This window comes from Pezoporus flaviventris, unplaced genomic scaffold, assembly GCF_033815535.1.
Source record: "Pezoporus flaviventris isolate CSIRO_AGI_PZ_B2104156 unplaced genomic scaffold, CSIRO_AGI_Pfla_v1 ptg000063l, whole genome shotgun sequence".
Taxonomy (NCBI): Eukaryota; Metazoa; Chordata; class Aves; order Psittaciformes; family Psittacidae; genus Pezoporus; species Pezoporus flaviventris.
Window position 1 is genome coordinate 2,569,708 of NW_026892611.1, and position 25,274 is coordinate 2,594,981.

Consider the following 25,274-nt stretch of genomic DNA (forward strand, 5'->3'; position numbering starts at 1 on the left):
ACACTTCCCTGCACGAGCGATGCGATGAGAGCGATCTGGCACATCTCTCTGGGAAGGTAAGCTCCAGAATGCGCTCCGAGCTTTTGGGTTTCACTGAATACTTGGTTTAAATTAACCATTTTTAAATGCTTGCAGACAGCCCTCCACAAACCGAGAGGCCCTTCCTTCGCCTCAGCATGGAAGGAGCACAGATCTGCCAGGGTCAGCCCTGCAGCAGTTTGTCTGTCTAGCCAGAGGCTTCCCCATCGATTCTTGCGCTTCACTTAGCCACTGACTCACTGCAGCAACACAGCAGAACAAGGAGAAGCTTTTGCTGTCCCCTGCCCAGCCCTCTTCCTAGCCATATGTCCCAAAAGGAGATGGATTCACTTGGAGATCTGCCTTTCGCCCCATCTGCTGCTAATATCTCCGCCTAAGGAGATCCACCCTGCTCCCCTCTCCCCAAGGCTTCCTGCTTTTTACACCCTCATCTCCACAAATCACTCCAGGGGAAAGTTGGTCTGAATTGCACTTCTCCAACCCAGTGACACGTTAGTGCAACTGCTCTGAACTGCTCAGACCTCAACGCAGCGTTTGCCATGAAACATGCAGATATAAATGACTTGTAAGATACAGAAGTGACTGTTGCTGGCTGCTAGAAGACCTGGCAACACAGAGTCCCTGAGCCACGGGACACTGCTGTGCTGAAGAGAGATGTCCACGGTCAGGTTTAGCTCCTAATCTGGAAACACTTGAGGAAAGAGCAATGGAAAACTCGCTGAGCCCCTCTCCCAAAATCACCGCTCCAATACATAAAGCAGCCCCAAGAGAGGGATCACAGAATGGTTAGGGTAGGAAGGGACCTTAAAGATCATCTAGTTCCAAATCCAGGCAGGCTGTCACCTCTCTATAGCCCTCTTGGCTTGAAAACCCATCACAACGCAGTGACCACGCTGGTGTGGCCAAGAGATGGATGAACACTTCAGACCAAGGAGAGTGGTTTTAGGGAAAGCTTCTCATTTGGGTTGGATTTGGAACCACTGAGTCCCCAGGTAGCAAGAAGATGCCTGTCAGGAGCTGGAGCCCATTGCCAAACCCCTGCCATGAGAAGGACCCGGAGGATGCAGCCTCCCATCCGGCTCCACAGAGCCCACTCCTGCATGGTGGGCACCTCTCACCCCTCACACCTTTCCCTCCACCTCCATGCAAAGGGGGAAAGCAGCGAGCTGAGGAATTTGGTGTGGGCTTTTGCAGTTCTTCTCCTCCTTTTTTTTCACTGCAAGGACTCAAATCCAGCAGTGTGATAAATGCATCCGAGCTACAATTAGGAAGATATATAGCATCAGAACGCGAAGGTCTGGGCAGCGTGGTGAAACGCGGGCTCTCCAGAGCCCCAGCTATGTTTCCCATTATGTAACCCTGGTCATGGGCAGACAGCCAGACTCCAAATGAAAAAGAGACTCTGGCTTGGCACGGGTTCTATTTTCCTATCCTCATTCGGGGTCAGCGCAGTGTCATACAGCTGCAGAGAAAGCTCCGGGGATTAAACCTGGGAAAGACTCCAAGACCAAGGACCCGGGTTCAAGTACCAGCTGAAAGCAATAAACCAACTGCCACAGCTGGGCTGAGTTTAAACGTTCTCAGTGTCCCCCCCCCCCCTTCTCCCTCCTTCAGCTCTCTAAAGGAGGAGTGATCCCGAACATGGCGAGCGCGGAGGCCTTGGGATGTGCGGCGCGGGATGCAGGCGCTGGTGGAGTCTTGACAAGCTGCCCCGCTGGCCCCCAGCCCAGGCCGTCATCCTGGCAGTGGTGCTGGCCCCGGATGAGCTGCACTTTGATGCAAGCTCTGGGCCAGGTCTTTGCTGCTCTAGTGGGGCTGCCAGGTGGGTACGGGGCCTGGGGTTTCGAGCACATTCATGGCATCCTGGCAGGGTGCTTCTGTGCTTCGGGGTGTTTTACTGTGTGCGCCGTCAATGGAAGTGATGGCTGTGGAGCACTGCGAGGCAGTTTCAGTGTGTCCAAGCAGCTTCTCTACTGGTGGGGACCTTGCGGCGCGTCCCATCACCATGTGGGAAACAGCACAGGCCACTTAGTCCTGCAACTTGGCATCTGTGCTCGCTCCTTGCATGTTCTCTCTGTTCCTGAGCTCAGCCTGCCCACAAACCTTGGCTTACTCCAACACGCCTGCTGCTCTGACCTGTGTTTTACTTCCAAACTCTTTTGAAACTGCTCCTATCTAAGCCTCAGGACTTGGTGATTCTACCTGGTTACTGCACAGCCCCAGGCCAGACAGCAGCCTTGTGTCAACAGAGAGCTGAAACACTAGCCCAGTGCTCCTTTTTCCTCTCCTGCCTCCAGGGAAAAGGCTGTAAATCCCAGGTCATGCCCAAGAGCGGAGCTGGTTCCCTGCTGTTCATCACTACACACATCCAGGGAAGCTCAACCACTGCTGTTCCAGAGTCCTGGACTGCTAACACCCATCCACACAAGAGGTTTGGGCTCAAAGAGCACCATGGATAAGACAGAGCCAAAGAGCACCGGGATGGAGGAGCTGGGAGCCAACGTGAGGAAGGCTGCCCATGCCCTGGACACAGTGGGACAAGAGGGGCTGCTTGCTCCTTCTCCATGGAGAAGGCAAGACGGGGAAGCAGCTGGGCCTCTGCTACAAGACGAAGACCCTCCTTCCTCCACCAAGCAAGCCTTGTGGAGCAGAGCCCCCCAACCCAACCCCACGGGACACGCAGGAGCCGGCACCTGATCCATAGGGACACAGCCCCATGCCCTGCAGGAGGGGGGAGGCAGGCGCCGAGCGCTGGCTGTGCCGAAGCCCATCACAAATTCCATCTTGGCTGCCCGTCGCCAAGGGCTCGGCGGCGTCTCCCTGCGCAGGGAACGGGGGGGATTGGTGCAGGCGGCTTCACGTGACAGATCCCAGTTGGAGTTCCTGCCCAAAGATGGGCAGCAGTTCACATGAGCAGGCAGCGGTCCCACACCGAGCAGCCGACAAACAGAAAACAGACTCCATCTCCACAAAATGAGGCCCAGAACTTCCTGTGTGAGATTTCCATTTCCTCAGCCAAATGAAAAAGAACTGGAGTGAGAGGCAATAAACCGGGAGAGCGGGACTGGACCTGACGCACGGAGCGGGGACCCATTAATGGTTAAGCCACTTTGCTGGATTACTCCTAATGCGCCTTTCCCATCACCCTGGGTTCTGGCTTCTTTGGATTAACAATAAGACGTGATTTCAGGCTCTGGATCCGGAGTACCAGAGGCAGATGGAAAATCCTGCGGGAAAGCAGCTACGGAGCATGCTCAGACACTCTTTTGCATACTCCATACTTGGCCCCTTCGCTCGAGTTTCTGTCCAAAAATATGCAAATTGCCTAGTCCGCATTATGGACTAATGGGCTGGAATGAGCCGGTTTGGAAGATTAACCCTTCTGTGTGGTGCAGAGGTAGAGACAAGCTGGTTCTGAAGCTGAAGGGAGGTCACTTCTGGAGCTCCAGGCCAGCCCAGCCTGACCAAGGTTGGCCTCATTCAGTCAAAAGGCAACGAAGTGCTTATGCTGGAAATGGACTTCCCTCTTGTCGAGGGAAGGTCCTGCCTACGTGCAAAGCACGTAAAGGAGATGTATCCCAACAGAAGTAGATGCACATCCTAAGTTGATGGTAAAAATAGGCCATCTCCTAACACACAGAAGCAAAGGGCACCCACCAGGCCCCCTCAGAGACACTTCAGCCCCATCCAAGCATCGATGAAGAAGGAATTGTCACCAAGGGTGAAAATTCCCTCCCAAACAGTGCAGTGCAGTGAGCCTCTCCTGGGGGCTCAGGGCAGAGTGCCACAGCTAGGAGTAAGCACGAGCAAAGGGGGAGGTAGCACAAGGAGGGAGCAGGCACCAGAAGACAGAGCAGAGGATGCACGTACTGTTTGGGGAGCTCCAGAGAGATCGGAGGAGGATTCCATGTGTCCGGGTGGCCGAGCATCCAGTCCGACCAGACCTTCACGCTGGGGAGCAGCTCCTTCAGGTCCTGGGGCAAGGCAGAGACCTTGATGTCATCTTCCTCATCCTCCTGCTCCACGTCTTGTGGCTGAACTGCAAATACAAGATGTGAGAGCTGAGGAAGCTCAACGCAGCCAGGAGCCAGGCTTGGGCAGGGACTGGGGATGCACAACACTGATCCCAGCATCCCAGCCTTGGATGCACAAGGGAACAGCCACAACCCACAGCAAGCACAAAGACAGATCTGTTCTCCCTAAACAGACAAGCCAGGGGGAAAACTGGGATGTCTGTGATCCCTTTTATAGAGGGCAGTGGGGAATCCTCCTCAGAATCCTCACAGAGGGAGGATTCTGAGGTCCCGCTTTTGGGAAGGCTGGCTAAAAGCACGCCTTAAGTCAACCCCTTTATTCCAAACGTTTCTGTCTGTGCACACACATCAGTTTTCCTGTCAGATGATCCAGCTGCAAACTGGGCAGAACTTGGAATGCTCGGGGAGAATACAAGGAGAGGGAAGGGATCAAGGGCCTGAACCCCACCAGGCTGCCTCACGGGAACCTGGCTGGTTCCTGCACGGAACCCCTTACCTGGCATGCATTCCCTCAGCAGGCTGGTGCACCTCCTCACCAAGAGGGCAAACATGGAGAGCCCCAGGGCTGTGGCCTGTTCCTGGATGACAGAGCGGCAGTCTTCAGAGACACACTCTAGGAGACAGAGAGGGGGGTCAGAGGGGAGCAGGTCAGATGCTCCATCTTCCTTCTCCTTTGCAGCCTCCCTTTCTGCATCCTGCATGGAGCAGGGATGGGTGATTCCCACCTCACACCTGCCCTCAACACAACTGCTCCATATAGAGGAGGAAAAAGGTGATGAGTAGCTCTGTAGTGGGAAAAAGCTGCAATCCCACTGCCCACATCATACCTGACCCACCCCATGGGCTGAGCCAGCCTGGTCCAAGCTGACACTGGGGGATCCCAGCACAAGAAGCTGCTGCCTTCCCCCTGAAGGAGGGGGCCATGTTTAAGTGTTAAAAGGGTAATTAGGTGCACGTTTGATCTCTGTCCCTGCTGGAGTTTGAACCTCAGCAACTGAGGAGGGGGCTCCTCCCATTAGTTCACCAGTCACACAACAGCTTGTCAAGAGAGTTTAATTGAAGCTGTTACTCAAGTAGATGCCACACGACCACAGCTCTTCCAAACAGAGCCGGCTGGGAGTGAGAGCAAATCCCCCCTGGCACATCTACACCCAGCCAGAAACCACTTCTGAGGCTGCTGAGAGCAGCAGGGAGCTGGACTGGGGGAACTGCCTGGAGCTGGTTCCACTTACCCAGGCCAAGAGCCCCTGGGTATGCCAGGCTGCCCGCGCTTGCCCGGGCACCGTGCTGCCTGCTCACAAGAGGCTTTAAAGCCTTAGGGGCAGCCTCTGCCCTCCAAATCCCCTCTGCCCCCCAGTTCACGTCCTCCTTTGAGAGCAGCTGGCTGGGGGCTTCCCTGGAGGGATGCAGGGAATGCAAACACCTAAGCACTGGCTCCAAATGGGTGCCCGTGTGAGTAAAGCTGCGGCACCGGGATGGGGAAGGAGAACAAGGAGATGGTGTTGGAAGCAGGAGTCCTGTGATGTGGCAGGCCAGAGGGTTTTGAGCAAAGGGCAAGAGGAACTAAAGCAAGACATCGAGACCCTGTTGCTCTCAGGGCTAGCGAAACATCTGAGGTGCAGAGAACAAACAGTGGGGTTTTAAGTGCAAATTATTGCAGAGCAACGGGGTGGGAGGTTAAAAACAACGAGGAAAAAGCTAAAAACCACCTAGAGAATACAGGGGAAAATGGGAAGAAGATCTCTAGGCTTGATTTGGGGCAGTTCTTACAGCTGGCAATGATTTCAGCACCCAGTGGGGAGCCCACTGAGGGTAACCCAGGGTGGCACCAAGGCACATAATAGCGAGTAAGGGCGCCCAGAGGCAGGGCTGAGCTGGTGCCACAGAGCACTGGTAGGAAGTGCTGTACTGCAGGGGCTGTCAGCTCTTGGAGGAAACATAAAACTAAAGATGTGACCACTGTGGGACAGTAAATCTCTTTCATGAAGCCTTTCCCACAATTAAGAGTGTCAGTCCCAGCGCTCTGGCCATGGTCCAGTGCAAGAAATTACAGTTGTCTGCCCCTCGCGCCCTCCTCCTGCGCTCGGGCGAGATCATGGAATCATGGAATGGGTTGGGTTGAAGGGACCTTAAAGCTCATCCAGCTCTAACCCCTGCCACGGGCAGGGACCCCTTCCACTAGAGCAGCTTGCTCCAAGCCCGTGTCCAACCTGGCCTTGAACATTGCCAGGGATGGGGCAGCCACAGCTTCTCTGGGCACCCTGTGCCAGCGCCTCAGCACCCTCACAGGGAAGAGCTTCTGCCTAAGAGCTCATCTCAGTCTCCCCTCTGGCAGGTTTAAGCCATTCCCCTTGGCCTGTCCCTACAGGCCCTTGGCCAAAGCCCCTCTCCAGGTTTCCTGTAGCCCCTTTAGGTATTGCAAGGCTGTTATAAGGTCATAAACACTGATGTAGTTCAGAGATCGAGTACAAGTGCTGAGGCAATGCTCTGCAGTGGCCACGTCCAGGCTTGGAACCAGCACCTCAGCCCTTCACACTGCCACCAGCAGCTCCTCTTGCGGGCTACAAGCTCCCACACAACATTAAACAACCAAAAGAGAGTAAAAACGTTCCTTGCACACGAGCTGTCACAGGTACAGCCATGTGTGACCCGCACTACAGCCTCACCTCCAAACAGCTCCTCTCGCTGCACACACGAACCACATCCCCACCAGCTCACACCCAGTCTGCACAAAGCCACGGTGCTTTCATGTACCACAGGATGCTCAGCATTGTACAACCTGAAAAGCTGCCCATGTGCAGGTAAGAGGAAGACACCCAATTCAAGGTAACTTCCCCATGGCTCCAGCTCAGCTGCTTGTGGACGTTGTCACCTCATCATTAAATTACACCAACCTCCCCCAGCCAAGCCTCATCCCAAGGGGGCTCCCCCCCAGCTTAACCAGCTTGCAGGGAAGCACAAGCATCCCAGTGGGTGCTTGTTCAAGACCCCTGAACATCCACCAGCCCTGCCAGCAATAGCTCTTAAGAGCTTAATCATAGGACAAAGAGGAAAGAGCCATAAATCAAGAGAAACTTTCTCTTTATGCCTTTCACCACGTTCCTTGGGAGGCGGGAGCCTTGGATTTCATGGAGCTGGGAGCTTGGAGCCAGTGGTCACAATTGCTATGGGGTAGCAGAGCCCAGGCTGCCACAGGAGACAAGTCAAGGTGAGGGTATGAGCAAAGGGCTCATGTAATTAGGGTGTTTAAATAGAGCTTGTGGAGTGTTTTGGGCAACGGGCAGTAAGGAAATGAGCTCTTAGCACCCATAGCAAGGTCCATCACCCACAGGACAACGTGTCTGAGCCCACACTGGCACCAAAACAGATGTGCTGAAAGGGGGGTTGGAACAACAAAACCGATATGGAGCATTGTAACGGGGCACTGTAACCTCTAAGCTGAGCTGGTCATGCACGATGCATTAAGACATGAACTACGTGGAAAGAGATGTTCTTGGAGGTTGGAGTGACAATTGGATGACTCCTGTCCCTGCAGCTGAACAGCACTTGTATAACCTGGGGACACCACTAACAAGAGCAGGCAGAGAGATCCTGACCACCCAGGTCAGGACAAACCCTGTCATTTCCCCATATCCACAGAGGGTGCAGGAGAAGCAGAACTGCAGCATCGGGTCCAAAGGCAATCCCATATCCTGTCCCCACAGGCAGTCACCAAAAGCTTGGTACCAGAGACACGTTCAGGTGGCATCGATGGCATCCCATCAACTAAAGCTGCCCCTTCCAACCCCGAGACCCTAAATCAGGCTGTAATCAGAAATCCCTCCTTTATTCCCACCATCGATGCCACACAGCCAGGGAACAGTGCAGACAACAGGCAGGGATCACATGGAAAAGAAGGTGCCACACGGAGAAGTGATACTCCACAGGAAACTATCCATCACTACACCAGGCTGTGCACCACCAACCACAACACGTTCCCCCCTCCACCTTCCCTCCTTGCAACGGGGCAGACACGTCCTGTTAACGCTGGCATCAGCTCAACAGCTCCTGTCACCACGTCACCTCCCAGCTCCCGCCTGCGCAGCCACCCTGTGAACCGGAGCACGCAGCTTGTTGGAGTTACAAATGTCACCTTTCAGCAGTGCCATCGCCATCAAAAGTGCTGTGGAGGGGGGGGAGAGGAGGCACCAGTACCTAAATAACTGCTGTTAAACCACAATATAAGCTCAGGGCTTTGGGACTTGCAGCTAAGACTGACTTGGGGTGAGCCCTTACCCTCACGTGCTGCACCACCACCTCCTGGACCAAATAGAGCCCATGGAACCACGCTGTGGTCACAGCAGGGAGCATTCTTAGGCTGGATCTGTTCCTTGGTCACTTGGAGCCCCACGTCAACCCCACCAGCAAAACTCCTGAGGTACATGCAACACTGCACAGGGCTAGAAAGGAGCAGGCAGAGCGTGTTAAAGGAGGAATGTCATCAACCTGAAACAACGGGCTGGGTGATGCGCATTACCCCACACTTTATACGCTTGAATTTGCCTCCAAGACCTGTCTTTCTGCACCAGAAAATAAAAGTGAGAGCATCTGCAAGCCCCGTGCAGATGTCAGGGCTCCAGATGCTGGACATGAGCTCAGTCTTTTGCAAGCAGAGCTTTGAGCACCGTGTTATTAAGCCTGCCTGACACAAGCCACTCATAAGACCCTTTTCCAGTTGGCTCTGGCTGTAACTATGGGAGCTGAAGTTTCCATGCTGGGTGCCTGTCTCAGCCCGAATTCTTCTGGAAGTCTATAGCCAGAAGAGTTCGGCTACTTGTGAGAATGAGGCAAGGAAACAAGACAGTGCCTTCCCCTTCCCCTTGTGTTTGCAACACCCCACTTACAGCCTTTTCCTTGAGCTAATCTAGCAACTGCAAATCCTGGAGAGGGGATCTGCGACTTTGCTGCAGGATAACCCTTTTAGCAAAGAGTTTTCCTGCCCTGTCCACACTTGGCCAAGCTATGAACATCCGAAACACAGCAGTTTTTCCATATTCAACAGGAATTCACTGCAGCAGCTAAAACCTTCTAAGGTTTCACCTCCCTGAGCATGCTCCCTCTTCCTTATACCTAACCTACGCTACAGGCAGCAGAACAACAGCCCTGCTCCCATCCAGCACGTGGGGACCTCCAAATGTATGTCCTTGTGCTAGTACTGCTGCTTGCTGCGAGCTGGAGATGGGACACATTCTTCCAATGGAGCCCAGGCTATGTGCTCTGAAGCACAGGCCAAGAATGAAAGGAGGGAGAGGGGATGGGATGGAAAAGATGGAAGTTGATGAGCATCGGACTGCGAGCACAGAGGAAAAGCAGCTGGGAACCAGGGATGGGTGGGTTTTCTGATGCTCAGAAACCCCTCTGAGCTGCAGCAGAGTCCTCCTGTTTCTCTGCATGTAGGAAAGAGGAGTTTCCCCCCCCTCCAGCTGGGTCCTGGTTTGCTCAGAACATGCTGTTTGGCTACCAGGAGGCAGTTTCCTCTGCACAGAGCCTGCTGCAGCGCCCTCTGCAAGCATCTACCTGGCCTTTCAGCTGCATCCACTCAGGGGCTGCGAGCTCAGCTCCGACCCAGGCTTTCTGCAGTCCTAAATTCCACAGGGAAAAGGGTGCTTGGGAAAGGGGGGGGGGGGGAAGAGAAAGAGACAAGAGAGAAAAGGGACTTTTCTGTAACGGGGAGAAACTGGTGCTTCTCTGAGCACGTTATATCCATGGAAAACATAAACCAACTGTCGTCAAAGTCGTCTGAGCTCAGGAAATGGAGCGGCCGGGAGAAGGCTGCCATGTGGCCGGATGTTATGTATTTCTAATTAGTGCTATACATCTTTCAGCAGCGAGTGTCCTTTTGCTGGGAAACACAACGCGCTGCCCTTGTTATTGTAACTGTCAGAGAGTGCTTAAACAGATAATCTCCAGGAAAAGTGATAAACACATCCCCTCTCCCACTAGGGTGTGCAAAACAGCAGTGCCAAACCCCTCTTAGGGCAACGCAACCAGCCACAGGAAACGGGAATGGGAAAAAGAGCAGGCGATGCAAAGGGACGGCTGCCTCCGAGGAGAAGGATTTGCTGGAGGAAGCTTCTCCGGTGCCATGTGCCGAAGGAAATCCTGCGAGGGACAATCAGGGCAAGCACAGGCCCTCATGGGGAGGGGAGAGGGGGGCTACAGGTGAGGGTTCCCAGCTGCTCTGCTCCAAGCACGCTGTGGGCAGCGGTGGAAGCCAGCCCCGGGAACCCCATAGCTCACAAGCAAGCAGCAGACGTGCTCCTCCAGCCATCCCAGCTAACGCAACACGAGGAGCGCCGAGTCTTTCGCTGTTAAACACCAGCCAACAAGTGTTAGAGTCTCGAAGGAGAGCTGATTCCTTTGATTCAGGCAAGCGGGCTGCTCCAGCCAAGGGTCAGGAAGACTCCAGTGAGTATTTCCATGCTGGCCCCTCCATCCTAACCTGAGCTGCGGCTCCAGGCCGGGAAGCCTGGAGCAGCGCCGGCAGCAGGTGGCCCCAGAGCAGGCAGAGAGAGCAGCAGGGCTGTGCTTTGCTCCAGAGGAGCACCAGCTGAACCCACCTTCCCTGCAGACACGGTAAGGGACCGTAAGAACCATCAAAGCAACAAACAGGTCTCCGGACACAGTCCCAAGGGTGACATAAGGGGCCGAGCAGGGGATGCAGGAGGTGGAGGAGCTCAGTGAGTGCAGTCCTGAGGGTGAGTTGTGCCTGAGGCTGATGTGTCAGCAGCTCACAGCACAGACAACTGAGTCACCAGCCAGTGCTGCCCTGCGGGGCAGGAGACAGAAGCTGCTCACCCCTGAGCTGACACCACCTGAGTGCAGCCCGTTTGCTCTCTGACTGCTCAGACACACCAAGTGCTTGCTTTCCCTGTGAGTCACTCCCTGCCAGACACGGCGCTGGCAGGGTGCAGGGCAGCCCACTGGTATGGGGCTGTCTGCAGGAAGAGGGTGAGGAGCTGCTCCCACCTGGTCCAGCCTCCCTGTCGTGAAAACAGCACAAAACCAACGGGAACACAAAGCAGGAAAACGAGGGGGATGCTCACAACTGTGGGGCATGTCCCTGACATTCCCTTGCAGAGGAGCTGTGAGTCACGGGCACTCCTGGTTCTCCATTCCCAGTGAGTCACACACACACTCGTCTGCCCCCAAAAGAGCCTGGGAACATGGAGACACTTGCTCAGGTCTGCTTTATACCCTGAAAAGGACCTGGGAATGATGGGCAACGTCCCTGGAAAGATGCTCCTTGACTGAATTTGCAGAGTCATAGAATCCCTGAGTGGCTTGAATTGGAACATCCAGTTCCAACCCCCTGCCATAGGCAGGGACACCTTCCACTGGAGCAGCTTGCTCCAAGCCCCTGTGTCCAACCTGGCCTTGAACACTGCCAGGGATGGGGCAGCCACAGCTTCTCTGGGCACCCTCACAGGGGTTGTGCTGGCCTCCTGGTACCCTGTGGCTGAGCTGGACAGCACCACCTGCAGCACACAGGGCTGAATCCCCACCAGAGCAATCTGGACAGCCCTAATCCACCTCTCCACTCCAACCTCTCCCCATGGAGAAGAAGGAAGACCCCAGGGTGAGGGGGATCTCTGCTGCAGCACCCAGACCCGGCAGCACTTGCTGCACGTGTGCTCAAAGCAGCCGGGGCCGCCCAGGAGCTGAAGCTCCCTCTGCTCCGTGCTGAAACCCCGTCTTGTCCGAGGGGAGGGAAGGAGGGAGGCCTAGGAGGTGAGGAATGCCGGGGGCCTGGGGAGGATGGAGCAGCTCTCCCTGTGGAAGCCATTAGATATTCAACACTTCATTTGTTTCCAGCCGTCCTGGACTGCAGCGCTGGGCTCTAGGACGGGAGGCTCTTCTCTGACGTAACCAGGAAGCAGCTGCAAAATTAAGGAATCCCTCATGACATCATAAAAAAGGGTAGATGGTTTACAGGGGAAGGTATAAAAGTTAATGACAAATTCCCACCCGAAGCAGCAAACCTGCCCGAGAGCCACAGGGGAAGCCAGGCTCTGCCCGACACCAAGGGGCTGCCTGCCCAAAGGGTGCCAGCTCCCTCCGGATGAGCCAGGAGCTGCCCATCCCCACGCACGGGGCTGGATCCTTGCAGCTGGGGTGTGATAACCAGCTCAGTATATCCTTCCTGACCCCGGCAAACAGGGCTTGGGGCTGGGCAAAGGAATGACTTGACTTGTGTGCTGGGGACGGGCCAGGAGTCACCGACAAAGAACATCATTGTGAAGTGAGTCAGGAAGAGATGCTTATGCCTTGCCATGAAGAAAGCAGACACGTGCACAGAGTGCCCCCCACACCCCGATTTCTGCAGCTCTGGGAGACCAATAGGTCCTGCAAAAGGTGGTCAGAGCAGTGGCACACTGCCCCTTCACCTCCATGCAACCCAGGCTAGCACAGAGAGAATGACATTAGCCTCGAGGACAAGCCCAGAGCCATTTCCACTTGAAAAGGGAAAAGGACAGTGGTTTAAAATTAACTGCAGCCTTTTCCAGGAAATATCAGTGGAAAGAAGCAGCCATTTTTAGAACTGTTATTCTCAGAAATTTCCTGAAAAGACCCATCAGTCAAAACACAGATTGAAGCCATTTCCACTTGCACTAAGCAGCACGTCGGAGCTCTCCCTCCGTGCTCGGGGTGCCTGACCCAGCTTGGCAGGGTGCTGCCCTGCACCCCCCCGGCCCCAGCGAGGCTGCAGAGTCAGTTGTGGATGTGAAACACCCCATGGAGTGTCAAACACTCCTCCAGAAACACACATGCCTCTGTTTTCAGTAGCTACATTCACACTAAGACACGTCAGCCCGCAACCATCACAGCTGGGGCAAAGGCACCTACAGTCTCACCCACACTGGCAAAGCCTGAGGAATCATCAGAGGAACTTAATTCTCAAGCACTGCCTTCACCAAAGCTGCTCCAAATGACTGAGGTGATGTTAGGACTTCCAACACAGGCACAGCAAAACCTTCACTTGCCTCAAGAGCCACTGGTTCTGCTGCCAGTGACTGACACAGCATGAACCTGACCTGTCTGGCAGCTAAAAGACTGGCAAACCCACATGTACATCACTCCTGGCTAGCTTGGAAACGAGTCTGTCCCTGTGTATAGAGCTCCTGACCAGCCTGGAACCAGCTGTCTGCTGCTGCAGAGGGAATATTTGCCCTTAGATGCACAAGCAGGATGGGACCGGAGTGGCTGCAAGGGCCTGAAGGCGAGCAGGGGTTGGTACATGTGAAGGGCATCGGGATGAAACAGGGAATACTGCACCTAAAGAAGTAAGGATGTGGATGGCAAGGGGATGAGAACTGCATGATCTCTAAGGTCCGACCCAAACCATTCTATGGTGGAAACGCTGGGGCACTGCAATGCTGCAGCCCTATACAAGAAACCCCCTGATGGCCCCATCCTCTGTCTGCAGAGCTCTATCAGCCTTTCTCGAGGAAGCCAGCTGCACAGCCAGAGCCCTGAACCTCACCCCAAACGGGGCAGGGAGGAAAGCAGGCTCCTCAGCACATGTGCTGGAGGGAACACGCTGCCATGGGAGCCCGGCTCGGTGCTACGCAGCAGGCATGGCAAGCTGCTACTAGCATCCCACCCAGGAGCTGCGTGCGCCCAACCATAATTGTGTCAGATGTTATTTACAACGGGGGAGGAGGTGTGAACAGGACTTCCCAAGAGATTTACTCCAGCCCGGAGTGAAGTTGTACCAGGACAATCGCAGCAAATAAAAGGCAGCCTTTTTCCACCCTCTCCATGCTGGAGGTGGGCATGTCCTTGGCAGCAAATGCAAGCAGACAGCCTGGAACATGCCTCCTCTGGTGTGAACCTTGGGGAGAGCTTCAAGCTTGGAGGGAAAGTTAATGAGAGAAAGCGCCTGCAGACAGGCACATTTGGAGAAAGCAGCCCTTTGATGGGGCAGGAACAGCAAAGTGCTGAGCTTCCGTTTCAACACATTCCCTCCTTTGCTGCTCTTCTTTCTACAGCTTCCTGAGGGCCACTTCGCAAAGCAAATGCCAAAATGTAAAGCAAAACCCATGGACCCCCCCTCACTAAAAGGTCCTCATTGGATGCTGCAGGCCTGAAGCCCCTCCTCACCTCCTGCTCCAGCCCCTGGTCACCTCCAGTGTCCCTGGGTAAGGCCAGGGGCATCCCCAGCCTCAGTCACACAGCCCAGCCACTGTGCCTACAATAAAGCTTACCTAAGACTTTCCATTCTAAGACCCGGGGTTTAGTTCCGAAGGACTTTGCCAAACTTTAACCATTTAGGCTGCAATCCTTCGTGCCAAAAGCTTTCTTCGAGCTGAATTTATTGGGAAAATTTCATCTACAAAGGTTGAGGCATTTGCCAGAATGAGGTTAGGGAAAATAGATTGTTCTTCTCAAGTTAAAAATCCTTTGACCACTGCAGTGAAATCCCTCTCACCTTCGCACTTTGGAGCAGGAACCGGGAGTCTGGCAAGGAACGGCGACAGGGTCTGGACGTGCCTTCTGCCACCTCCATCCACCCCTGCTTTGCCAAGGTGGGAGCCTATGGGTAGCTGGGTGCTCGCTATCAAATAGCTCTCATGTGCCACTCCAAGTGATGTATCGGTTGGTTCATCTGCTTGGACAGACAAGGGAAGAAGAAACCAAGTCTCTGGGGCCCCCAACACACAAGGGATGTGGAGCTGTTGGAGTGAGTCCAGAGGAGGCCACGGAGAAGCCGTGAGGGCTGGAGCAGCTCTGCTCTGGAGCCAGGCTGAGAGAGCTGGGCTGGGTCAGCCTGGAGAAGAGAAGGCTCCTGAAGGGGAGACCTCAGAGCAGCTCCAGTGCCTGCAGGGGCTGCAGGAAACCTGGAGAGGGGCTTGGGACAAGGGATGTAGGGACAGGACAAGGGGAATGGCTTTAACCTGCCAGAGGGGAGACCGAGATGAGCTCTTAGGCAGAAGCTCTTCCCTGTGAGGGTGCTGAGGCGCTGGCACAGGGTGCCCAGAGAAGCTGTGGCTGCCCCATCCCTGGCAGTGTTCAAGGCCAGGTTGGACACAGGGGCTTGGAGCAAGCTGCTCTAGTGGAAGGGGTCCCTGCCTGTGGCAGGGGTTGGAGCTGGAGGAGCTTTAAGGTCCCTTCCAATTCAAACCAGTCTGGGATTCTATGGTTCAGGTGGGACAATGGAGAGGGAAAGGCAGGCCAGGGAAGGTCAGTATTTATGTGTCCCTCACTTGCTGGCCACGGTGACATGGAGATGCTGGGCAACTCTGCTCTGAGTAGGAACAAAGGCAGCTCCTCAGGATCATGTTTTTCAGAGAACTCCATCTCCCGCATCCCAAGGTGAGCAGTCAAGAAACTAGAAAACCTGTTCTCCTCCTTCAGCTCCATTCCCTAGCTGTGCATGTTAGAGATACCATGCAGAAAGCCATCCAAAGCAGAGATGTTTTAAGACAGAAGCCAGTGAGTTTACACTATCTAATTATTTGGACCTGAACCTTCCAGCTCTTCCTATGCTCCATGCGGCACAGAGCATGACGGTAACACTTCATCAGCGACCTCTCTGTAAGAGTCCCATGTGAAGGGAAAGGAATTTTACAAGCAAAAGGACAACAGGAAAATTGAGCCCAGGATCTCTCTGCCACGTCATCATCTCATCTATCACAGGAGGCCTTATCTGCATTCCCCCACACCTCAAGTGCACGGGAGTGCTGCTGAGTGCCGGCTTTGAGGCTCGCTGGGTTTGGAAACAACCCCTGACAATGGTTGTGGAGAGGACACGGCCACATTCACCCACCTGTGCTCTCGTGGTGAGCAAGGACCATGGTCTCCTGTGGAAATCTGTGCCAAAGGGAGGTTCTCAGGTGTCAAGCGAGCGATTCCCTGCGGGAAGGGCTGAGACCACAGGCAAAAACCCACAGCACGCAGAGAACCCATTCCAGGAAGTTTAACATCCGAGCCCTCCTGTTAGCAAATACGATCTCAGTGCTCCAACAGCTCAGATGGAGCTGGAGCCTCAGGTCCCCAAACCCCGTTCAGACTGCAGCACACTCGCCCCAGCTATTGCCCCCCTCCGCCACAGGACTCAGTAACTAAAAAGCCTGAACCTTCCACATTCATTAACAACCATAAGACATAACGGGTTTATGCCAAATTCCTCTTTCCCCCTGTGATTTGAGATAGGATTGGCATGCCCATGAAGTTCCCTGCAGCTACCACTGCTGCACCATTCCCAGCGGGCCCATCCGCAGGGAAAGGCTGCACTGGAAGGGAATGGGGTGCCTGAGCACCCTTTTCCTTTGCTGTTATACACCTCATGAGCGGAGAGCCCGAGGGATCCTGCTCTCCCATCCAGCCAGCACCGTGCTGTTTCCTGCAGAGAGTTGAAAACCTGTTGTAGTTCCAAAGTGAGCTTCGGTTTCACTGCGAGCAGCAGCTCCGAGCCTCACAGTTACTATACAGCCGAATAAAATAGGTTTTCATAAATTTAACGCCAGCATGTCTGTGTTTGGAAACTTTGAAAATCCATGTTGTATGGTTTACTGCACTGGAAAAGGTGCCAACAGAGTTTCAAAGGAAGGGAAGTGTATAACTGTTTCCTTTCAAATGCATTTTCCAATGGGATCCATTGAGGGAAAAGGCTGGAACTAACTAAAACATTATTAAAAACTGTTATGAAAAGAGACAGAGAGATGGAAAAAGATAGACAAAAACTCCAATACACAGCCGAAAGGGAGGGAGGGAGACAGGCAGGAAGAAAGGGGATACGGGCAGAAAGACACTTTGGGTGGGGAAAAGCGGGGCGAGACGGGGAGTTTGAACTGGCAGTCGCCCTTCGTGGTTTCATAGTGTTGCAGATCAATTGATCAGGATCTCAAGTGCTGCTGGCCCGGTGGCACAAGGCTGAGACCACAGAGCTGGCTGCGAGCGCGGCGCTCGCGAACTGCTGACCTTCACTTTTCGACCCAAAAATATGCCTTGGGAAACAGTTCCCCCCAGGTTCCAAGCCGAGCTGCCAAGCGAAAAACAAGCACTCCTAACCTGAAGCAACAGCCTTCCACCAAAGCAACAACCAGGACTAGTAACCTGAAGTAACTCCCTAGTCTGATTCAACTAGCAGTAACCCAGCGTGACATGTGTGCAGGGGCTTGGCTCTTCCCTATTCCCTGAGTGGAGCGGTGAATTCTCCAATCCCTGACACCAGGGATGCAGGAATCAGCCCTCGGACTGCTCCAATGTGTTGGCCACGCTCGAGCTGCTCTAACAAAGTCTATAAATACCAAAGTGATCGGGTCCATATAGCACGGTCACAGCCCGCATCCAAAAACCACCGCTCCAGCTCTGCGTTTGCTGCCCTGCAAGTAAAGGGGGAACAGAAAGGGGATGAAAACATCAAATACTTCAGTGCCCTGGACATCGGGAGGCTGCCAGGGTCGGGGCCCAGCTGGGAACGGAGCCGGATCTCTGCTGCTCTGCCAGGCTTCAAAGAGCCAGGCTGGGGGTGGGCAGAGCTCAGCATGCGCCTGCAGAGCTCCAGGCCTGTGGTTCTGCGGGGTGCAGTAACCCTGGGCTGTAGCGCACATGTCGAGGGATGAAGGGGGAAAAAAATAAACAGACAGACAAAAGAATGAGGATGCTCTGCCAATTCCAATTGTGCAGCTTTTATTTTAAATGCTTATCAAGCTGAGAAAGAGCAGAGTTCTTGGAAAACAAGGTTTCCTTTCTTCCCATGCCAGTGTCAAACACCCTCAAGGACGGGTACAGCAGAGGCGCGCGCTGCTGGCCGCTCTTTCCCCAGCCGCTATCCCATCCCATCTGCCTCGGGAAGGGTCTGCAAGGAACAGCCTTGGGGTTTCTGCTGAAAAGATCTTGGATTTTTTTGGAGGTTTTTTTATTAATCTCCAATCTGGCTGGGTTCAAATTATGGCCAATTCCCCACCAACACTTCTGGCTAATAAAAATCAATTTTTACAGGCCCTAATTACTGCTTTCGCTGAACTGCTCGACAGGAAGCTGAAAGGCTGCAGCTCTCCAGACAGCAGCAGACAGTAAAAGCAAGGCACCCGTGAGTAAAGCTACAACAGCGAGTGACTCAGAGGAGCCGAGCCGCCGGAGGGGCGGGCGCAAGGAGGGGGGGGGGACGGACGGACGACACTCGCACCCGGCTGGAGCGTGAGACACACGAAGACACCGTGCGCACGGGTCGCCCGTCAGTCACAGCACCCACTACCTGTGACGCCAAGGCTGTTCCCAGCGGCCGGGATGCTCCGCAGGGATGCTGCGGATGCGAAGCACTGAGCAGATTATATTTGGAAAGGGCTGCATCGATCGAGTGCGGGTGGAAAGGAGAGAAAAGAGCTGCTTCGCAGCACGGCTCGGGGACAGGGGATGGAGAGGAGGGGGCTTCGCAGCCCGGCTCCCACCTTTGGTTCTCTCTGTTACAAACACAGTTAATTGAAGGAGGTAGAAATAGAATCATAGAATGGTTTGGGTTGGAAGGGACCTTAAAGCTCATCCAGCTCCAACCCCTGCCACGGGCAGGGACCCCTTCCACTACAGCAGCTTGCTCCAAGCCCCTGTGTCCAACCTGGCCTTGAACACTGCCAGGGATGGGGCAGCCACAGCTTCTCTGGGCACCCTGTGCCAGTGCCTCAGCACCCTCACAGGGAAGAGCTTCTGCCTAAGAGCTCAGCTCAAGCTCCCTTCTTTCAGTTTAAAGCAGAGCAGGAAGGTAGAATATTCCTCTCAGAACAAGAAGCACCCAGCCTGCCCTCAGCTACATGCACAGCCCCACCAGCACAGCACAGCACAGCCCCAAAGGCCTTCCCAAGCATGACAAACAAGCAGGAACCCACTCAGTGACTGCAACCCACAGGCATCCCCGCCAGCGAGCTCGCCCCATCCCTGCTGCTCTGCGTGGCAGCAGGGAACACCTTCCCTAGAGCAAAGCCACCAGCCCAAAGCACAAACCGGGGCTGCTGGAGCCCTTCGCAGCCGCGCAGGTATCCCGGCTCAGCCGGGGAAACGCTGTTCTGTGAGATTGATTAATTCTTTTTCCCTTTCTTAACCAGGATTACTTTAATTTTCGAGGCCTAATGGAGTCCAGCTGCGATGGGGAGGCAGCGCTGCAGCAGTACAAAGACAGACCTTTACACGCTGGTGCAAGCTTGTACGACGGCGAGCGCGCACACACACAAAGCCCTATAAAAAGGATGCACTGCAGCGGGATATTTTTAGTCTTGACAATACAGCACTAAAAATACGACTTTGTTAATACATCACTACAGAAATATTCCCAGTGTCCATTCAGGAACGGGTTTAAAACATTTATTTTTGTTTCCTTTTGCAATGGTCAGAGAGGAGGGAGAAAAATAGAAACTCATTGATAAGAGGAAACGAGAGAGACATGAAAAATTGAAAACTACCTAAAAGCTCATGGAGAGGTTTATTTTATTAGTTCTTAATAAATATCTTGCAGATTTCCTCAGGAAATACACCAGATCACATGTAAAATAGTTTGGTACTGATGTCAACTGTGTCAGCATATGAAATCTATTAGGGTGAAGCCACAGCAGGGTGATCAGCGTGCTGAAAAACTGCACGGCACAGAGGCAAGGGGGGGTGGGGGGAATCTCACGGCCCTTCCAAATTCTTCGAGAGGTAAAAAAGTCAGCCAAGACGCAGAGAGAGAGAAAAAAAAGATCCCACATCCTGCTTTGCGCTGCCAGCAATGTGAAGTGCCCAGAGATTAATTCTATGTCTGGCCTGGAAATGTGACTTTAAAGCATTGGAGGAGGAGAAAGGAACGAGAAGGCCAGGCGAACCGGGACTGGCACCATGCCACAGACCCCCCCCCCCACCAACCCCTTTCAAACCCTCCTTCCCAAGCCGTGTTTCAACGTAGACAGCAGTAAACCCCAACAGACAGCAGCTCCCGGGGCTGCCAGGGCCTCGCACCAGCTGGGGCGCGTCTCCCGCTCCCCGTGCAGATGGACCCGAGAGCATCCCTTCCGCTCCTCCGAGACACACACCAGCCCATGTGGCAACGGTTTGCTGGTTGGGGCCCCCCGAGCGGGATGAGCCCCGTGCTCTCCCAGCACCAGGCATGAGGTCTTCTTGTCAGACCTTGGCTCCTTGGGCCCTGCTCGGAAGGGTTTCTGCTGTTCCCAACCCGCCTTTGGCAACCGGCGCCTCCTTCTCCGTGCCATTACCCGGAGAGCAGGCGCTGCTTACGCAAGACTGCTCCTCTGCTCCTGGGTCTGCTGGAGAAGCACTTGGGAGCTCACCAAGGCAGGGTCAGGGGACCACACGCTCCCAGGAGGGACAGGAGATGGGGGAATGAAGATATCTCACAGCCAAAGCATCTCCCAGCCCACAGCAACACTCTCCTGTCTGCCTCTTGGCACATCCCATAGGCTGAGGGACCTGAGAGCGCATGCCGAGACCTGTGCCAACCTCAAACAAACCCCTTACCATGCAGGTGTCACCTACAAGCCAGCCCTATGGTCAGCTTTAACCACATCCATCACAAGCCACATCAATCAGCATTAAAAATAACCTTTAAATCAAAAGAAGAGCCATATATCTTCAGTGCCATCACGCAGGCAACGTTAAACTGCCCCAATACATACTGGCTCTGAAGCTGGACTGAGCATCACGTTACCAAGGCAACTTGTGAAGGTCACACTCAAGTCCTCACCTTCTTCCTGACCATCAACGAGTACAGGCAGAGCTGGTGCTGCCAAGAACCTGCTGTTCGGGCACACACGGTCTCAGGCAGACCCTAATCAGGGAAAATAAAAGGTCTCCATATAGAAACCTGCTCAGGGTCACCTCCTCCCTGCAGATGCACTTGGAAATGGAAACACAGCCTTGGTTAAGCTGCCATTCTTGATCCCAGCATTAAAGCAAGAAGGGATCCCAACAAGCCCCCAGGGGTGCTCAGTCCCAGCTGAAGCCCCACGGGCACCAGGCACCCAACTCACTGAGAAGCTGCAGCCCATGAACAGGATGGATTAGATCAGATCTTGAGAAGCTCTTCCCTGTGAGGGTGCTGAGGCGCTGGCACAGGGTGCCCAGAGAAGCTGTGGCTGCCCCATCCCTGGCAGTGTTCGAGGCCAGGTTGGACACAGGGGCTTGGAGCAAGCTGCTCTAGTGGAAGGGGTCCCTGCCCGTGGCAGGGGTTGGAGCTGGAGGAGCTTTAAGGTCCCTTCCAATCCAAACCATTCCATGATGCTATGACAGAGCTGGCAGGAGACAAGCCCATGGAGCAGCCCCAGTGAAGAAAGCCACCCTGACCGAGCTGGCAGGCTGCATGGGGCATGGGGCCGGCAGCCCTCCCTGCCTACACCTGGCAGGTTATAAAACAGCCCCGCAAGCTCAATCAGGAGTTTTACAGCTTCACAAAGCAGCATAATTAGCCTAATTATACAATGTTCTCTCTGAGAATTAACCAGAAATACAGTAATTGACTCGGTGCTGCTTAGAAGCACGAGGAAATCAAAGGCTCAATGCACATTAAAGAGTCAGAAACATCTCTTTAAAAGCGAGAGGATTTCCTGTCTCGCTGCAAACATCTAAAGCTTCAGCAAAGCCACTGCACCTGGTGTAACCCCACTCAGGCTCCCTGGCACCCCTCTTTCCCCAGCACCAAAGCAGGGGTGAGGCACAGCCTCAGGCCAGCAGCCTCAGGCACCTCCTTACTCATTTTACAGCAGGACACATGGTTGCTTTGTGCCAATGCTCCATTTCCTGCCTTTCGCTTCACACAGCAACGCTGCTTCTTCATCACAATCATGGTCTTGCTTCAGTGTTCAGTGTTTAGAGCAGGTCCATGCCAGCACGAAAGCCCCTTCCAACCTGACCTCGCTTGTCACCAGCTCTGTCCTGACTTGCTGCTGGGGCTGCTGAAGCTTGGCTCTAAAGCAGACTCGAGTTTTGTGATTACAAATCATTTCCCCTCTACTTGTTGCCCTGAAATGAGATCTCGGTATCAAGCCTGCGTTGGGTGGAACAGTTTCAAGAGCAGGCGTAAGGATGTGCTTGTGACAGGCAAAACCAGAGCCTGCTCATCCAACCCTACCTAACAGGGGCTTTTACTGCTCTTCGGTTGGACTGCAGAGCCTGACGCACCAGCAAGCACTTGGTTCTGCTGGCAAGCTTCCCCTTCCCTGCCACAAAAGCCCTGCTCAATCTTTTGCCTCCAAAGCCAAGGTCTAGATTTCAGAAACCTGACCTGCAAGTGGAAATTCCCTGCAGCGCGTGGAGTATTGCATCTCCTGCTGGCACTTGTGGCAGGGGGAAAAGGAGTCACAGGGCTTTCTGGACACACGTTTCACTCGGGAGTCTTGCATCAGAGGGCAGAAGCCAGCAGCCAGGAAAATAGCTCCAATTTACGGTAAATAAATCCCCAAATATGTGACAATCTGCCCTTTAAACAGGAAACAGAGGGGAATAAGCAAAGGAAGACTTTGGTCTAAACATTGCTGCCACCAAGCCTCAAGAGCCCAAGAGGGAGGCTCTGAAGACACGTCTGGACCAGAAGGGTTTTACCTGAACTCTGCTGATGTGTCTCAAGTCCAAGACAGTTTCCTTCCCCAAGAGGAAAGGCAACTGTGCCAACCTCCAGCATTCCCAACTGGCTCTGGAGGGCCAGCTGCCACCTCCAGACACATGCCAGCCCCTCAGGACACCCAGGAAGCTGTGTGGCCATGGAGATGAGCAACGCAGGTATTGCTCCCTGTGCTGTTTCACCCTTCTCATCCTGCTCCCCCTGTGCATGGACACAGCGAGCAGCAGACATCACTCAACAACAGGTTAAGGATAAAAGCCTGTTGGCACAGCTCAGCACTTGCTCTAGAGCCTCTCTGCAAGCTAAGCAGCATGGGGAAGGATGGACAGCAGCAGCAGCCAGCCCTGCTCTGGGTTTCCTCTCCTGATTACAACTCAAAACTGAATCAGACTGGTTTGGGTTGGAAGGAGCCTTAAAGATCATCCAGTTCCATGCCCCAGGAACACCTTTGACCAGACCAGGTTGCTCAAGGCCCTGTCCAGCCTGGCTTGAAGTGAGTAAGAGCAGCAATGTGAAGGGAATTTAACATCCAGTTCCTCCAGACTTAAGCCTTTGGGAAGCATTCAGTCTTAAGACCACCTCGCTGAAGACAGCACTGCCCAGTCTCAGAGAGAACCAGCACACCAGGTGCACGCTGGTGAGCTCAGTCCAGACACTTCACTCCACACTTGCTCCATTACCAACAAAGCCCTAGAGAAGGGCAGCTACAACACTGCTAAACCCCATCCTCCTAGCACCAAGTGGGCTGTGTTTGCCTTACAGAGTCCTCCAGGCAGGTGGAGGGACCTCAGGCTCTGCTCTTGATGTGGCACAGCACCGCAGATGCTCAGCCTCCCCAAGACACAGCCCTGCAACACACGATCTTCACCAACCTCCCTGATGTTGTGCCCATGTCCCACAGAGCACAAAGGTACCAGCTGGACTCTGGTGAAGCACATATTTACCATGCAAAGAGGGGAATTCAAGAGAAAAGGCCTCAGTTCTGCTCCCCAGACAGGGAAAGATCAAGCTGCTGCTTCTGCTATCTACAGCCTGAGGTTTATGAAGCTTTGCTTTGCGTCTAATTGTAAAACCACCAAACCAAAGCAAACCATCCACAGCACTGCTTTATTTTTAAACCCAGTCAAATGCACTGGACTCCTCTGCTTTCCACTCCCAGCACCTTTTGTCTGCTCCAATATGCAAGATGTGGTTAGAGCTTCATGAAAAGCCATTGAGACGTGGCTGCAGCAGAAGAGCGGTACCTGCTTCCGCTGAGTCTTTTTCTGATGCTGCAGTTAAGGTCTGACAGCAAAAGCTGGGTCCAAGAAACCAAACAGCTGTGGAGATGGTCAGAGGTGAGGTTCTGCTGGGGGTAGACACCATTAGCAACAACTCAGGGGATATTTTAAGGGTTCAGGCTTCAGCTTGCAACCAAAGCAGCTGTGGTCAGCAAAGCAAAACACGTTCCATCCATGTACAGGGTGGCAGCGGAGCAGGCTGCTGGCTGCAAAGCACAGCCTCATTTTGGGGGGGGTTCTTTGGGTTTGATGCCTCCTCTCCAGCCAGGCTGGAGAATTCACATCCAAAAGGGGTATTCCTGTACCTGCTTAGCTGGTTTGCACTAAGCTATAGACCCTTTGTGGTGTCTATCAAGACCTGGGAGAGATGAGCATCTCAGAAGCTGGTATAGGTCTTGAAGGAGCAAGCAGGACCATGCACACTAGCAAACCCTTGCAGAGGCTGTAGTTAGCAGATGCTCACTGTGTAAGAGCAGTTCTCCGTGAGCCAGGCAGAGCACGTCTACACCCAGTGGCCTGTGCAGTACTGACCTACTCTGCACTGGTGTGGCGGTGCAAAGGGGATGCACACCACTCTGAACCCACTGCAGGGAGCAGGATGTGAATCCTCCCTTTCTGCACAAGGCTTCCCAGCAAACTCTATCTCAACATAGAAAACCCAACCACCTTCCACTTGAGAAGGCGGACCAAGGAGCAGTGACCCTGACACACTACCTGTCCTCTTGAACCCTCCTTTGACAGTGGGACTGCTGCTCAAGCAGCAGCTTTTCCTCCTCCTCCACCAGCCTCCAGGCTGCTCACCCAGCTTCCCCGCTGCTTCAAACACAAGCCACTTTCCCAACCCTCAAGCTAAAGCTAGGCCAGAACCTCCCTGTGCCTCCATGCCCTGACTCTGCTCGGCCCCAGGGGGATGCAACTTCATTCCCTCCATGTGCTGAGGATGCACATATGGCAGCCCCCTCCCCTCTCCACTTCCACCTAAAGCCCGACCTCCTAACAACCTCCACCCGGCACAACGCGCCTGGCCCGCGATGCCAGAAGGCATCCAGGTGCTGCAGCCTGATGCTTCACACCCACAGCCAGGCAAATTTGCTGGGATTTCCGGGAAGTGTCTCTAGGGTGCCCCGTGCTGCTGCACCCCCAACTTTGGTGAGTGCTTGTTTGGAATGCGGGGCCATGGGGTGTGGGGGGGGGAAGGAGAAGAGAGGGGAAGTTATTCTGGTGGTGGCCTATGAATAACATCCAGTGATTTATAGGAAGTATAATCCAATAATACAGTAAAATAAAACAGTGTGTCTGAGATGGGTTTGATTCCAGGAATTATAAAACAAATTATTA

At 54.0% G+C, this 25,274-nt stretch overlaps 1 protein-coding gene across 3 annotated transcripts in view; it reads right to left on the reverse strand.

The window, feature by feature from the left end:
- SMG6 (SMG6 nonsense mediated mRNA decay factor) overlaps nt 1-25,274 on the reverse strand; it is a 106,972-nt gene that overhangs the window by 48,953 nt on the left and 32,745 nt on the right. For all 3 annotated transcript variants that reach the window (XM_061470062.1, XM_061470061.1, XM_061470060.1), the window contains exons 11-12: nt 4,570-4,686; nt 3,910-4,078 (exon numbers count right to left, since the gene is read on the reverse strand). In XM_061470062.1, coding sequence (XP_061326046.1) covers nt 3,910-4,078; nt 4,570-4,686 — 286 coding nt within the window. The remainder of the gene's footprint in view (nt 1-3,909; nt 4,079-4,569; nt 4,687-25,274) is intronic.